The sequence below is a fragment of the Ursus arctos genome, unplaced genomic scaffold (assembly GCF_023065955.2).
Source record: "Ursus arctos isolate Adak ecotype North America unplaced genomic scaffold, UrsArc2.0 scaffold_10, whole genome shotgun sequence".
NCBI classification, from domain to species: Eukaryota; Metazoa; Chordata; class Mammalia; order Carnivora; family Ursidae; genus Ursus; species Ursus arctos.
In genome coordinates this window covers 68,274,483-68,288,654 of record NW_026622764.1, presented here as the reverse complement: position 1 = coordinate 68,288,654, position 14,172 = coordinate 68,274,483, and the positions used below count along the sequence as shown (strand labels likewise).

General features: G+C 50.5%; 1 protein-coding gene across 1 annotated transcript in view; it reads left to right on the top strand.

Moving 5' to 3' along the window:
- The window catches only part of ALOX5AP (arachidonate 5-lipoxygenase activating protein), a 65,134-nt gene that overhangs the window by 35,770 nt on the left and 15,192 nt on the right, over positions 1-14,172 (top strand). The window contains exons 3-4 of the mRNA XM_026493086.4: positions 4,143-4,273; positions 10,906-11,005. Of these exons, the coding sequence (XP_026348871.1) occupies positions 4,204-4,273; positions 10,906-11,005 (170 nt within the window). The 5' untranslated portion in view covers positions 4,143-4,203. The remainder of the gene's footprint in view (positions 1-4,142; positions 4,274-10,905; positions 11,006-14,172) is intronic.

The following is a 14,172-nucleotide window of genomic DNA, read 5'->3' as shown; positions in this document are numbered from 1 at the left end:
GGAAAGGAACCCACACGTAAGATTTGTTTTCGTGCAGACACACGGCGTGACGTTCGCTGCACTTCTGGGTCACTTGCTTAATTTCTCCGCAAACTCGTAACAAGGCACTGTGTTTTGTGTGTTTGGGACATGGACAGGAGATGTTTTCTGGATGCCACCTTGGGTTCTTGCAGTCTGTGCGAGGGTCTGTGGCCTTCTGCTTCTCTTTGTGTCCTTGCACTGATATTAGCAGCTTATAGCTCAAGAGTCTAGGGGATGGAGGTCGTATTGGTAAATGTCGTTTTTGTTTTGTAAAGCGCCTAGCTCTGGGCCCTGAGCATGTGTGGAATTTAATCGATATCATTGAGATTACAGCAAATTCGCTATCCCTCAGTTTCCTCATCTGTGTAATGGCCTGAAGGCTCATCTCTGTTTCATTGAGTTCGGTTCAGGATCAAATGGGCTATGCGTGTAAAGAAAGACCATCAGACCATGGCTGGGGAAGGAGACCTGACATTTTCACCAGGCTGATTTGGTTCTCTTGGAGACTGTGGGTGTGTGATATCTAGAACAGACTGTGGCCTGGTCTTTGTTCATATCGCTCGTCTTTCCGATCGACGTTGGTCTGAATAGTTTTTAGGTCAGCCGAAATTAAAGGAACTACTTTGTACCTGTGGGCAGTTTGTGCCCGTGGCCCCGGGCTCTATCGCTCTGTCCCCGCTAGTGCTGACGCCCAGCCCAGGAGAATTCTGCGCTTGCTTCCTCACTCCCCGCGTTTATATGTACAGTACAGGGAAGGCCTCGTGCTAAGGAGCACGGAGGGCAAGCCTGCATGGAAAGCGAAGGGAAGAGATGTCACGAAATGGCAACATGCACCCGAGGTGAGATGAAGGATATGTGAATGTTGTGGCTTGACAGCCAGACGAGGGGGCCCAGCGTTGCCATGGTGACGGAGCCTGTTGACGCTAAGTGTATGAGCAGCTCCCATGTTTTTTATAGCAGCTGGTCAGTGCCACCGCCTTCTCTGGATAGCTGCCCCCCTGAGTGGCTGCTTGGCCCCAGCTGTCCTGATCTCCGTTGACAAATGGTTGTCCTTCACAGTCAAACTACTAGCAGTACTCTAATTAATGAATGTGCTAATTATCCTTCCCGACTCCCAGCACATTTGTCTAACTAACCTGCCACACGCGTGTAAGTGCAGCACAGGCATGATCGGGGAGGTGTGGGAGCAGGGGTCTGGGAGCGGAGAGCTGGGCTCACAGCTTGGAGCCCGGGGACAGTTCTTGTTAAACTACCTTTACTAACAGCGGGGATCTGGAGACTCTGTTATTTCCTGTGACATGGATCTGTTTTCCTTTCCTTTCTTTTTAACAATCTCTCTTTAGGGGCTGGGGGGCCATTGCTCATGGCACTAGCATGGATGCCGGTGGATCGGGGAGTCCCGAGCTCTGAAAATGGTTCCAGAAGCTCCAGAAGGAGCATTCAGAGTGGTTAAGGACCCACACTTGGAAGCTAGGATGAGCCTGGGTCTGAATCCTGCTTCTGCTCCTTACTACATGTGTGTCCTTGGACGTGTGGTTTAACCCCTCTGCACCCCAGTTTTATCTTTCGGGCCATGGGAGGAGTAACCTGTCCCCAGGGGGCTGTGTTGGGGAGCAAAGGTGCAAGCTGCTCAGGCCCGCGGGTCCTGCACCTGGTCTGGCCTGGCCCGGGGCCCTGCCCAGACTGTCTGCAGGGCCGAGGACCATCTTGCTAGGAAGGGAAATGGAGAGCAGGGCCGCTGCGCTCCCCTCCCCCGCTCCCCTGGCGCCCCTCGCCTTTTTGTTCTGTCTCAGCAGCTCTCTATTGAGATGAATGGCATTTCCAGAGGCTTCACCTCTGATAAGTGTTCCTCTGCGGCGGCAGCCAGAATCTTAATGTGCGCACTGTAATTTAATGGCCATCGAGGCTGACTATTAAAACGCTTTTCCTGGGTGAAGTGGACTCGCTCCATCGGCACGTGCTCTCCACCCTGGCGGGGTGACTCCAGGGAGCTCAGAGGTGGAAGGCCCCCACGGAGGGGGGTGCAGCTATCGAACCTCCTACCAGGGCCCTCCAGCCTCCTAAAGTGAAAATGGCTGGGCATTACCCACCCCCACCTCCACCGCCTCCCCCACCCGCAATCCCCACCCCCATCCCCTCACCCATTTTGTGGGGTCCCTGGAGGCTTGGGGAGCAAGAGGAGAGGCTGCCCCTTTCTGGGTTCCTGCGTTCCGGGAACCCAGGCTGGGATGCTTTCCCAAAGCATCATTGGATTCTGTCCATGCTGTTTTTTATGTGCCTGCAAATGGTGGCACCCACTTACATGCCATAAGCACAAACACCCAAGCAAGAAAGAGATTAGGCTGAGCCTTAAAGTCATCAGGCTGTGTGACAGAGAAACTTCTTTAATAACTGTGTGTTTCAATCTGGAATTATAAGTGGTGGACAGTCACAGCGTGATAGCAGATAAACCCGGCATCCCTCCACCCCCCCCCCCAACGCCCAATCTTTCTTTAGGGAACGATCTCCCTCAACCATATGACAATTATGGAAACTACCAGGTTCTTTCATTTTCCTGCCATCTGGTTGTCCTAGGAATGATATGTGACTCGCCAGGGCCGATGAGATCGTTCTGAGAATTTAGATGAGAGAAGTCGGTCCTTTACACTGTGGAGAAAAGTGGTCTGCCGAGAGAATAAAGCTGACAAACTAAGAGGAAGTTGAGAGAGAAAGAGAAAGAGTGAGAGACAGAGAACTCTATTTGAGAGAGAGAGAGAGAATGCCTGGCCTCCAAGGCCCAACCACAGACATCTCTGCTCTTTTCCACTTTCGGTTGTTCAGTTCCTTAGAATTTTTGAGCCAATCAATTTCCCTTTTCACCCAAGCTGGTTTGAGCTAAGTGTCTATTGTTTGCAACTGGAGTACTTTTAAAAGGGAGTGGCCTTCACTTCTGATGCATTGGCCTTAGTTATGAGAAGTGTTGGAAAGACTACCTCTTTACGAGGGTCAGACTCCTTATCCCCTGGGACCTAAGCATCCTCTGAAACTTACCAGACTGCCCATACAAATAAGATCTCATTAAGTGGAATATGTAAATCTTGCTGATGCTGAGCCCCTAACCGATCTTGTGACATCACACTTGGCAGAGTGCCCCAGGCACTCAGAGAGTACTCCCAAGGGTCAAGACCGTGTCTGGCCTGCCCTTGGCACAGACCTTCACGAGTCTGAGCTCTGGACATTGCCTCCACGGACCTTTGTCTCTCTCTGTTGAATGGAGGACGCTCAAGCTGGCCTCTCCCACACCAAGATGCAGTTCCCTGCTGCCACCAAGTATAGTGGCTAATGTTCTCTTTCAAAGTGAGGTTTTGATAAAAGCTCCTCTTAATCACCACCACATAGTTGTGGAGTCTGGGCTGAAGATTGCAGGAATCTTGCATTTTCTGTGTCACTTCTGACAGACTGCCATTTACACGGAGGAAGCTGTCCTGCAAAATGCCAGGCGACCACCTACCTTACCCAGCAGGCTCATTCTTACACCTTCTCTCTACTCTTATTATTACATTGAGAAGATTCCAGGAAGGTGTCTCGACAGTTACCTCTCAGGAGCCAGCTGTGGTTTTGAATAATACTTCCCGATTGGAACTTTTCCTTACAGGTCATCTGTATCCTCATTTCTGCTCCTTATCTAAATTCTTTAGTTTTACTTCTCTTGTTGCTTTTTTTTCCCCTGGAGAAATGGAGATGTCAGCTTGTCCCCCCTCCCCATTCATTCATTCATTCATTCATTCATTCACTCATTCAGCCCTTATTATGTGGCTGCCACTCTGGACCCTGCCATGTGTGAAGTTTTCCATTTTTTCCCCTGGGAATTCAAGAAAAGAAAGGCAGCTCTCAAAACCCAGATCTTTTTGGTGCTCTATAAATAAAACCCAAGTTTCATTTTTTCTTCCTTTCCTGCTTCTCTTCCAAGCTCTGCTTCCCCTGGCAGGTCACACAGAGCCAGGGAGCTTTGGTGGCTAGTGAAAAAAAGAGAAAGAGAGAGAGAGAGAAAGAAGAAGTCACTGTTTGTGCTGGGACCTTCGGAAATTCTAATGATGAAAGACAGAGTGCAGGCCCTCACTTCCCCTTTCTGCACCGCGCAGGCCTGGGTGCCCGCCACCACACTGGAGCAGTCAGTCCTCCCCGGGGGAGCCCGAAGCAAACATGGATCAAGAAGCCGTGGGCAACATTGTCCTGCTGGCCATCGTCACCCTCATCAGCGTGGTCCAGAACGGTAAGGGAGGGTCCTCACTTGGGGGGGGGGGCAAGTGTGGATTTTGTTTGCCAGTTGTTGGAAAGTCAGGCTGACACCCGTCTGTGTGTCTGTGTGCACTTTGGCCCACTTTTGCCTTCTTTTGTTATTTGTTTCTTTTTCTTTGAATGTAGCGAGCGTGTGCATTTTTGCATGCATTCGGGGTTTTCCTTCTCCTGGTATTCCTTTCACCTTAATGGTGGTGACTAACCATGTTTGCAGAGCCAGGGCAACAGCCTAGAGGCTTTATCCAAATCCTTACTGAAGTGTCTGCAATCAGCATTTTAACTATTAATTACTGTGGCCAGAGACCGGGTGGGAGGCAAGAAGCCTAGAAGTACATGTTTACTCAGACACTGGGCTTTTAGTAAGTGTGGCTGGGCTGACTTCAGTGCAACTGAGATTATCTGTCACCTGTAGGCTAAAAAAAAAATGTGAATTGGGGAGGTGGGAGGGAAAAATCACCTTATCATTCTTTTATCTGTGTTGCTCTTTTTTTTTCCTTGTGGAAAAACAGGTTCTTTGTAATACTTCCTTTTATTTTCTAGCAATGTATAATTTTGAAGCATTTTTCCTATGCATTATATATTTACATAAACAGAGAGAGGAAGCGTTTTTCTTGCGTAGGGTCTGCATTTCCATTAACCTTGCTAGCACTTAAAAAACCAAGAAAGGGACCCAGACCTGAAAAAGACAAGACCGCGTAGAATTTTCTCTTTGCAGTTCTGAGTTAGGACTGCCACAGACTTTTTTATACATGTTTCCACTGGCTTTGTGTTTTGTAGTTTATTAAGTTAGAGGAAAAAGGGGAGGAATTACTAAGGGCAGCTGCTGTAACCTAATGGTCATCACTGCGTGTCCCCACACTGTCACACTTGGAAGTCTGAGTATTTAACCAGTTTGGGGTATCCTGTTATTTCCCCCCCAGCTTGAATGTGGACAGAGGCTGAGGATTCGCCTTCTGAACGCAGAGTAGGCCTTCCCTGAGACCTCCCCACACCAGAGAGGCCCAACTTGGCTCCTCCGTGTATGTTTCCCACACGGAACAGCAGTTGGCAGCTTTTTGACCCAAACATTTTCATACTAAATCCACACCATCAAGTTACGGCTCAGAGAGAGAGCAAAGGGGTTGTTCAGGCTGCCATTCCTCAAGCCATTGTTATTCCACGCGGGGACCATGAGCTCCCTTGGTCTTGCACATCAGCCAGGGATTCATTTATTCAACCTGCATACACCTACCAGGACCAGCTGTGCTGGGCCCTGTCTTGGCTTTATTGGGGCTATCGCTATGGTGCGGGGCCCCCAGGAAAGGAAAAGATAGGGAGAAAAGATGGCCAGGCATGGTCAACAGGAAGCCTTCAAAGACCCTTCTGGGGTCTGTGGAGGCAGTTTTGCCTGGGTGGGTGGGCACTGCTTTTTCACCTCTGTGTAGGGTCTCCCCTCTGGCCCTTCCCCTTATAAGTAGCAATGTAGCTGACAATCTCAGTGGACCCGGGAGTCAGTGCCCCATCACCTGCCTGTGTGGATGGGGCTAAGCTCGCTGGAAGGTTGGCACTCACCCTGAGCTGCTCGCTCTTGGTTCAGAGCTGACTTGCGGGAGGCTGCAGGGTCTCCTATTGCGAGTACGGAGTCCCTTCATCTCTCCCAAGATGCAGAACCCAGCCTTGGTCTGTTGAGTGGGTCCTGGGCTCTCTCCCTAGTGGCAGAACAAACCCTGATCAGACTTGAAGGACAGTGAGGTTCCTAATTATTTTTGGCAATGAGATTAAGTCTTCTTCCTTGGTACAGTATGGAAGGAGAGATTATAGCTGGCCAAATGTCTGAGTCTTAACCCCTGCAATCTAAGGGCCATGACTTTTGACAAGCCATTGCAGATAGATAGTGACAGAGCACAGTGACCTCGCTAATAGAGGCCCAGCAACTGATGAGCAGGATGGAGGCTTCCTGCTGGGGAGATACAAGCATGGACCTGAGTGGAGCTCCCATTTTGGGCTGGAGACTTTTTCAGGCTGGGCAGACCCTACATGGTGGCCACATCCTGTCCTCTGGCCTCCCCAGCCCCCTGTGAGCCACTAGGGCAATGCGGGGCGTGGGGGGTGGGGGAAGAGTGACTTTGCACAGCCCTGGCGCACCCTTGCTTGGGGAAGGGACAACCGGCTGCTGTTTTGTAGCCATAGAAGCAGCCCAGCCGCACTCCCCTCTGAGCCAGAGACCTTAGACTGCCATGTGATGCTGAGACCACTGGGTGAGGCCTTTTATTTGTAACTGTGAACTGTGCCCATGTTGGGGAACAAGAAAAATTCCACTGACTTGGGAGAGAACATCTGTACTTGCTTGCACCATGAGTTTTCAGGTAAACACAAAGGTTCAAGTGCATGTCCAGAGCCTCTCTTTGCAATTCTAATTAACCGCAACCTTGCAACCATGGATCTTCCTTACAGAGTTCAGAAAATATGCAAAAACGGCTCCTTTCTCCTCCTGCCCTGCAAAATGCCATTTCAAACACTTCCTGTTAGTTTTAAGGAATATTTACATGTTGTTGCCAGGCACCGCATGCTTTGTCTTTGTCCCAGGACACAGAGGTCCCGTCCACCTGTGTCCATGATGGTATCCAGGGTCTGTGCTCTCTGTACACTATGTGAACCTCATTTCCTGGGAAGAGGCCAGAGCCCAGCCCGCCTGGTGGAACTTCCTCCTCTGACTCTTAAACATTCTTTAGTCATCAAGATCTTTGAACCTGTGGCCCTCCTCCAGCTTGATCCAGCAAAACACAGATTTGGAAGCACAGAACGAGTTTAAACTACATCGTTCCAAGAAAGCTGGGCCAGAACCACCAAAGCCTGGTTTCCCAGGGAGTATAGATAGATGCATTTCCTATGAATAGCATCCAAAGAGCCTCCAGCTTCTCATGCCAAGGTGCCGGCAGCGTTGACACTCAGCGAACCTGCAAAACACAGATTTGGGGAAAGTGATTTCCATAGGAAGCCAAACTTAATGAGATTGAGAGGAGAGGGTGAGCTGAGGGGAAGGGCACTGAGCCTCGTGCATGGAAGCCTGAATGGCAACAGCAGAGAAAAGATGTCCTCCAGCAGGAGAGCCATTCCCACAGCCCTTCTGGTTGTAGGGAAAGGTGGTGGGAATTGACATCATCCTCTCTCCTCCACTCTCTTCTTACTGTGAAGCCAAGAAAGGGAAGACACGATGGCTCTGTGGACACGAGGGTTTGTGAGAATAGTGGTAAGGAGGGATATAAAGCTGGTAGTGAGCGTCTGTCTTCCCATGCCATTCCTGGTACTCCCATCCCAACACACACACTCATAATGAATCTCATGGGCACCATATTGGAAGACCTAACAACCCAACCTAGGGTTGGATGGGCTTTACAAACAGGACTGATGAAGTGCCCCATAGCAGAAATCTTATTTACACCATTCTCAGCAGCTCCTACCTGAACCCTCCCGCACTAGAGAGCTCACGACCTACCGAGCTTGCCCTTCCCATCGTCAGGCGTATTGAGAGTTTGCTTTGTGTCAAGCACATTGCTTTGTGTTGGGAATAATACCTCACCGAATCCTTGCAGCCTGTGAAATAGACACTATTCTTATTTCTCTTTTACAGAGAAGCGTGTGGGGCTTGGAGAGGCTAGCCCGTTGGTTGAAAATCCTAGAGCCAGTCGGGGTGAAACTGGGATTCGAATCGTTCCAAAAAGTAGATGCTTGCGCTATGTGTATTGCCTCAGATACATTTATTCAAAAGCACTCTCCTCAAGGAGTTCTCCTGCCCCATAACTTCTGGCCCCTGGTCCTGAGTCTATTCTCTGGAAAAGCTTGGACTGTGCTTGCTCTTCTAGGCTTATGGAGTCGGTTGTACCATCCTGCCTTCAACGCATCATTTCTCAGGTCACTTGGTTTCCAGGGTCCCTTATCGTTGGGTTCCCCCCTCCCACCCATCTTGCCCTGTGCTCTCTAAGACGCAGATGATAGACGCTTGCTGTACAGGGAAACAGTTCCTGAGATCCAGACATCAGTTCTACGAAAATAGTCATGGGTGTGTTATTCTTTGAACACTTGTATCTCACTGCTGGCACCTATTAACTTTGTGCTTAACTAAAATCTCCAGATCTTTGTACGTGATCCTGAGAAAGTTAGTTGGCTTCTCTGACCCTCGGATTCCTCCACTGAGAAGTGGAGCTATGATAACTTCCATATGTGCTTCTTGGAGGTTCTGCACGGGGTACCCCAGGGCAAGGAGCCAGCAGGGCCCAGTGTGTGGTAGGCGCTCAGGAATGGCCTGCAGCCTTTTGTCTCCGTGTCTCTGGCTCTGGCGCTCTCTGGTTTGGCCTACCGTCAGCAGATAGCCCAGATAAGTGTGTTAATGGTCTCTGCACGCGAGGTTTCTGTGGCCCCGTGGAGGATAACGCGGGCGTGGGGTGTGAGTGGGCGGTGAGGAGTGGGCAAAGGAAGCCAGATTCTTTCCAGTTTAGCTCAGCGGGAGGAAGAGGTAGAGCTTGGTGGACTGAGGAAGGCTTGCTTCTGTTTTGTCTGATGGGTAGGAAAGATCCGAGTCTGTTTCTAGGGTCAAGAGAAGGAGGAAGAAATAGAGGGAAGGTTCAGGAAATGGCGAGAACACTGATGGAAGGCGTGGCAGAAATGGGCTCAAGGTCACAGGTAGAAGGCAGGCTTTGGAAAAGAGGAAGGGGTTGGTTTCTGTGAGCACGGAGAGGAAGAAGAAAGGCCGATGCCGTGAAGTACAGCCGAGGGGTGCCGCTGGTTGTGGAAATAACCTCTGACTTTCTTAATACCGTCTCTGCGACGTGTTCAGAGGCAAGGGCCATCCCGTTGGCTTCTAGAAAGACAATGGTCAGAATTTTCTACTGCATTTTGTGGTAAGAAGAGACATTCAGAAGAGACAGATGTGTACTTAAACCCCGTGTGGCTGATGTAAGCCCTGCGGTAAGCTTCAACGTGACAGTAATGGGGAAAAACCCATCCTCATCTGCCCCCCTGGATTTGAATCCCCAGCTGCACTGCTCCCCAGCGGAGTGACTCTGAGCAAGCTAGCCGACCTCCCCGAGTCACTGCGTCCTTCTCTACGAAGCGGGAACAGCACTGCCCACTTCGCGGCGTTGGCGCAAGGCCCGGTAAGGGAGTAGATGTCAGGCTGCCGGAGTGCCTGGAGGATGGCCCACGCCCCCTTCGTACAGCGGCCCTGCAGCTATGCTCCCGACAGGCACGTTGCTAGGCAGGACTGTACTTTTGCCCAAAAGAAAACCAGGACAGGCTTTTATTCATATATACGGTTGATAAGGCATCTGTTTGACATATTTTTGAGGAAGCTAATATGAAGCTGATGGAAAGGAATCCCACAGGACCCCTGATATTCTTGAAATAGGAGTAAAGGAATATAACAGGAGGGAGGTGAGGGAGAACTTCATTCCCCCACCCCCATCCAATCTATAGACAAACCCTCGGGATTCTGGCCCCTCGGCACCCCTCACACCCCACAGCCAGCACCCTAGTCGGCTCCCTCCTATCTTCCCCCTGTCGTGGGCCTGAGCCCTCTCGACACTCACCAAGCAGAAGACAGAGTGGCTCCCTGCCTCACACCATTCCTCAGCTTACACCTGTCAGGAACTCCTTGCTGCTCGTGAGATGGGAAACAGTCCTGATTTTCTTAACATGGCTCTCATCAAGGTCACGGTCACACTGCCAAATCCAGTAGGCACTTCTCCACTCTCCTCTTCTTCAGGCGTGGGCTCACTTACTGCTTTCTCACTCTGTCCACCCTGTGAGCACGTCACACGGCTCCTTACGCTGCTCTGGCTTCTCTTCTGTCCACGATCCGGCACACCGTATAATTTTAACGTTAGTGTTCTGTTCCCTGTGTACGGTCTGTCTCCTCTTCCACTCTTGCTGGAACACAAGCTCCCCAGGCCAAGGTTCTTTGTCTGTTTTGTTCTCGGACGCAAGCTAAGTGTCTGGCATGTGGCAAGTCACAAAGAAAAATGTCTTTCAAAGAACAATTCACCATCTACCTCTTTGGCCTCATTTGTAATTCTGCCAGTTTCCACTCCCTGCTCCCGATTTCCCCCATCATAAGCTGGACGTAGCAAACGGAAGACAGAGCTTGCCTCTGCACCTTTGCATATTCCATTCCACTTGAGCGGGTGATCTCTTCTGTTGCCCCCTCCATCGCTTTGGCTAATTCCTACTCGTTGGGTAGATCTCATCGTAGATGTTGCTTCCCCTGTGATCCCAACACTGAATTAAGTTTCCTCTTGGAGCCTCGATGGCTTCATGTTCTCACTCAGTTTCATCCTAGCATGAATCACTAGAGTGCAATTTCTGCTCTAATTGTGTGTTTATTTCCTTCGACTGTAAGATCCTCGAAAGTGGGGGCTGTGTCTTGCTCACTGTCACTTCACCGTCACCAAGTGCTGTGATTTGTAGAGATAGCTGTTGAATGAATTTTGGGTAAATGACATTTGATGGAAGACATTTAGGGCTGTTTGGAGGGGACACAGAGGGAACATTTGACGTTCTAGTAAAATAATGGGACACCAGGCTCATGAACTTGCCCGTTATAAACCAGATCCAAACCTTTCTCTCTGCCAGGGTTCTTTGCCCACAAGGTGGAGCATGAAAGCAAGACACAGAATGGGCGGAGCTTCCAGAGAACAGGAACACTTGCCTTTGAGCGGGTCTACACTGCCAAGTGAGTCCAAACCCTGATATTGCAAACTAACAGAGTGGGGCCCTGGGCACGGGGGCCTCCCTACCAGAGTGAACACCACTGTCGAGGCTACCTGTCTGTCTGGGCCAACCTTCAGAGTGCCGGGGAGGCAGAGCTCCCAGGGAAGCTTGAACCTCACCTGGGCGGATGGGAATGGATTGTGGACAGCACTTCGTCTTAAGAAGTGCTCGTGTTTCAAGAAGGGAATTGGGGATATTGGGGGTGGGGGTGGTGAGACGTGTGATCGCCACAGCTCCCCCTTGCTCCAGAAACCTCTGAGCCAGTCATGGGGTCACAGTGTTACCGGTTTCCTGGGAATTAGAGCAGAAGTACTCCCGTGAAAACCAGCCATTACTCATCTCTGGCTTGGGAAGGAGCAGGTGGGACCGGATGGCGGCGGCCTCCAGCTCACTGCACCTTGTGTCCTACTCGGTGGACATCTGGAGGTGTGGCAGGACCTTGCATAACACCCGGTCTCTTTGAGCAACCGCAGCGAGAACAGCAAGAATGGGGGAACTGCGCAATTTCTCCCCCCACCCCATTCTTTACTTTTGAATAAAAAGGCTGCTTGAAAACACCTGACCGGCTCCGTGAAGGAGATGGGAGCTATCTGGGATGCAAATCTGAATGGATGTTATTCAAACACTCATTTTTTTCCTTTATGCAGAATGTATTTGAACAGCAGTTTCAGGCAGTGGCCTGTCTGCTTCTCTGTGCCTGTGACGAGGGGCCTGTCAGAAGGAAAGGCTGCAGCTATGAGCTGGCTAAGGAGCCGGCCTTCAGTCTTAACTCAGAGGTGACTCTGATGGCCCCCAGAGATCTGTCCAAAGGGGCAGTCATGGACACCCAAGGAAATTACAGGCGGATGTCCGGGTCCCCTCACCCTCTCTGGGCCCTTCGCCTTTTGGCCTCGGGGCTTCAGGCTGCTCCTGAGTGTTCGCAGTCCCTCCAAGACCTCCCCCTCCCTGAGGCCCTCGCCACCTGCTCTGGTCCCCCTTCCTCGGACTAAGCAGTCCTGTTCAGGGTCATTCCAGCAGTCGGATCTCAAGGAAATCCTCTGCTGAACTCCCTACAGGGAGATTTCTTTTTAACATTTGGGCCTCCAATGTATGAATTCTCAGACTCAACCGAAGAAGTTTGAAGATGTGGTTTAAGCCGTTTTAGACATTTACGTTGAAAGGAGGGTAGGGAATGTATGTAGGGTACATCGGTGGCTTTGTGCCATTTGCAGGGGGACCTGTGAGGCACCCCTCAGATGCATCCATGTGCGAGAGGTGCAAAGAAGGAGTCTTCGATCAGGGGCCACACCAAAACCGCTCTGAAAACAACACAAAGACAGCATTAATACTTTTCAGTTTGGAAAGAGAAGCTTCTTTCTGCCCAGATCACTGCATTATTCTTGGTTATGTTGTGTTCCCATAAACTCAGCTGGTCCATTCTGGGGCAGTTAGACAGGGCAGCTGGCCTGCAGTGGAATATTCCACCACACCTTGCGAGACGTCAAGTTTCCATTTTGCCAGCAACGAAGACGACATGGAGCAGGCCAAGCGGTTCAGTTTCTGCCATTTGCCCCAGGCGTGGGCTCGCTCTGTGCTCACAGCTGGCCCCCCGGGCCAGCCCCCAGATTGCAGAAGTGCCCTTTGGTGGCGGTGGCACTGCGTCATTTGGAAGGGCGGTCTGGAAGTTCTGCAATGGTGTAGGGTTCCTGCTGGAAGAAGGGGCCAGAGGAGAGTGGTGGGACATTCTTGCTGCCCGGGGGGGGTCTCCTTGGTGTGGTCGCTGCAGCCCAGCTCTCCAAACCCACGCGTCTGTACCTCTTGACCTCTGGGAAAGGAGAGCGAGAAGAATGAGGAGGAGAGGGAGCTGTGGGGAGGTAAGAACTCAGGGGGAGAAAAGGAGAATTTTCTGTTAGACGAAGGTTGCCCAGGCACTGCTGTGGTTCTGTTACTGAGACCACTTCCTCCCTAAGCCAGCTAACAACAAGCGGTCTGGTGCCTGCGGTGGCTGATAGAAGGACGGAAAGATCAGGGCTGCAGGCTACTGCGCGCCGGCGAGACGGGCGGCACCCAGTTTGCTTGTGTCCGCCGGGAGGCTGTGTTGGTCCAGCGGTTTCTCCTCCAGCGGTAGCTTCCCCAGGGGCCTCCAAAAGCACCCAAGAGGGTGCAGGTTGAGCCATGGATTTGCAAAAAGAAAAGAACGCGTATTTAATCTTGGTAACTAAAAACTAAGAAATTAAGCTTTACTCATGTTTAATACACAGGTTGAAAGCAGAGTGTGTCTTAAACCTGCCACAGGGTTGTGTGATCAAATCTTCTGGTTGATGGGGTGTGAGATCATAAATGTTTCCAGACCACGGCTACCAAGAGAAACTAGCATAACAGGATAAATGACGCTGGTGGATTGAAAAGCCTGATGCTTATTTTTCAGCACAAAATATGACTGCTGATGGATCCAGATGGTTCCAGGTTTGGGGGCAGTTGATACACCGACCTTGCAGCGAGGTGTGGCCCATCAGCTCCAACCTGGCCTCGGTTAATGGTCTTTTCCATCACCCACTACCCACCAGGGCAGAACTGAGTCAGGGTTTGAGAGACAAAAAGAATCTTGACCTTGACTCTCCGTTCATGTGTATAAAACATAATTCAAAGCCCTGTTCCCAAATGAGGAGCACAGCTAGAACAAAGTTTGGTTTCTGGAGGACAAGCTCAGTTAACTGGCCAAAGATTCTTCCCCAGGAGTGCAGGTAAGCGCAGGTTGCAATGGAGAAATGTAAATTTCTGACGTGTGTTCCGTAGATTACAAGTTCGTGGGCTGATAACACAAGTCACAGAGAAGGAAAAGTTCTGGACAGAAAGACTTTTGGGAACTTTTAATGGACCGAGGAACATTATGATTCTTGGTTCTCCAAGAAAGGGAAATCTTTTTTTTAACTACAGATCCATACCCCCTCCTTTTTTTTCTTTTTGCAAAGCATATCAAGGGTTTAGTGTTTCACAAAATGCATTTTGGGAAACGCCACCCTAATGTCCTTTCTCCCCTGCACTTCTCAAAATCCACTTCACGCTCACTCCTCAGTGGGGTGGACTCGTACATAATTTGAAGGTAATAGATCTACATTAATCCTATTGGTTAGTAGTGATACTATTACT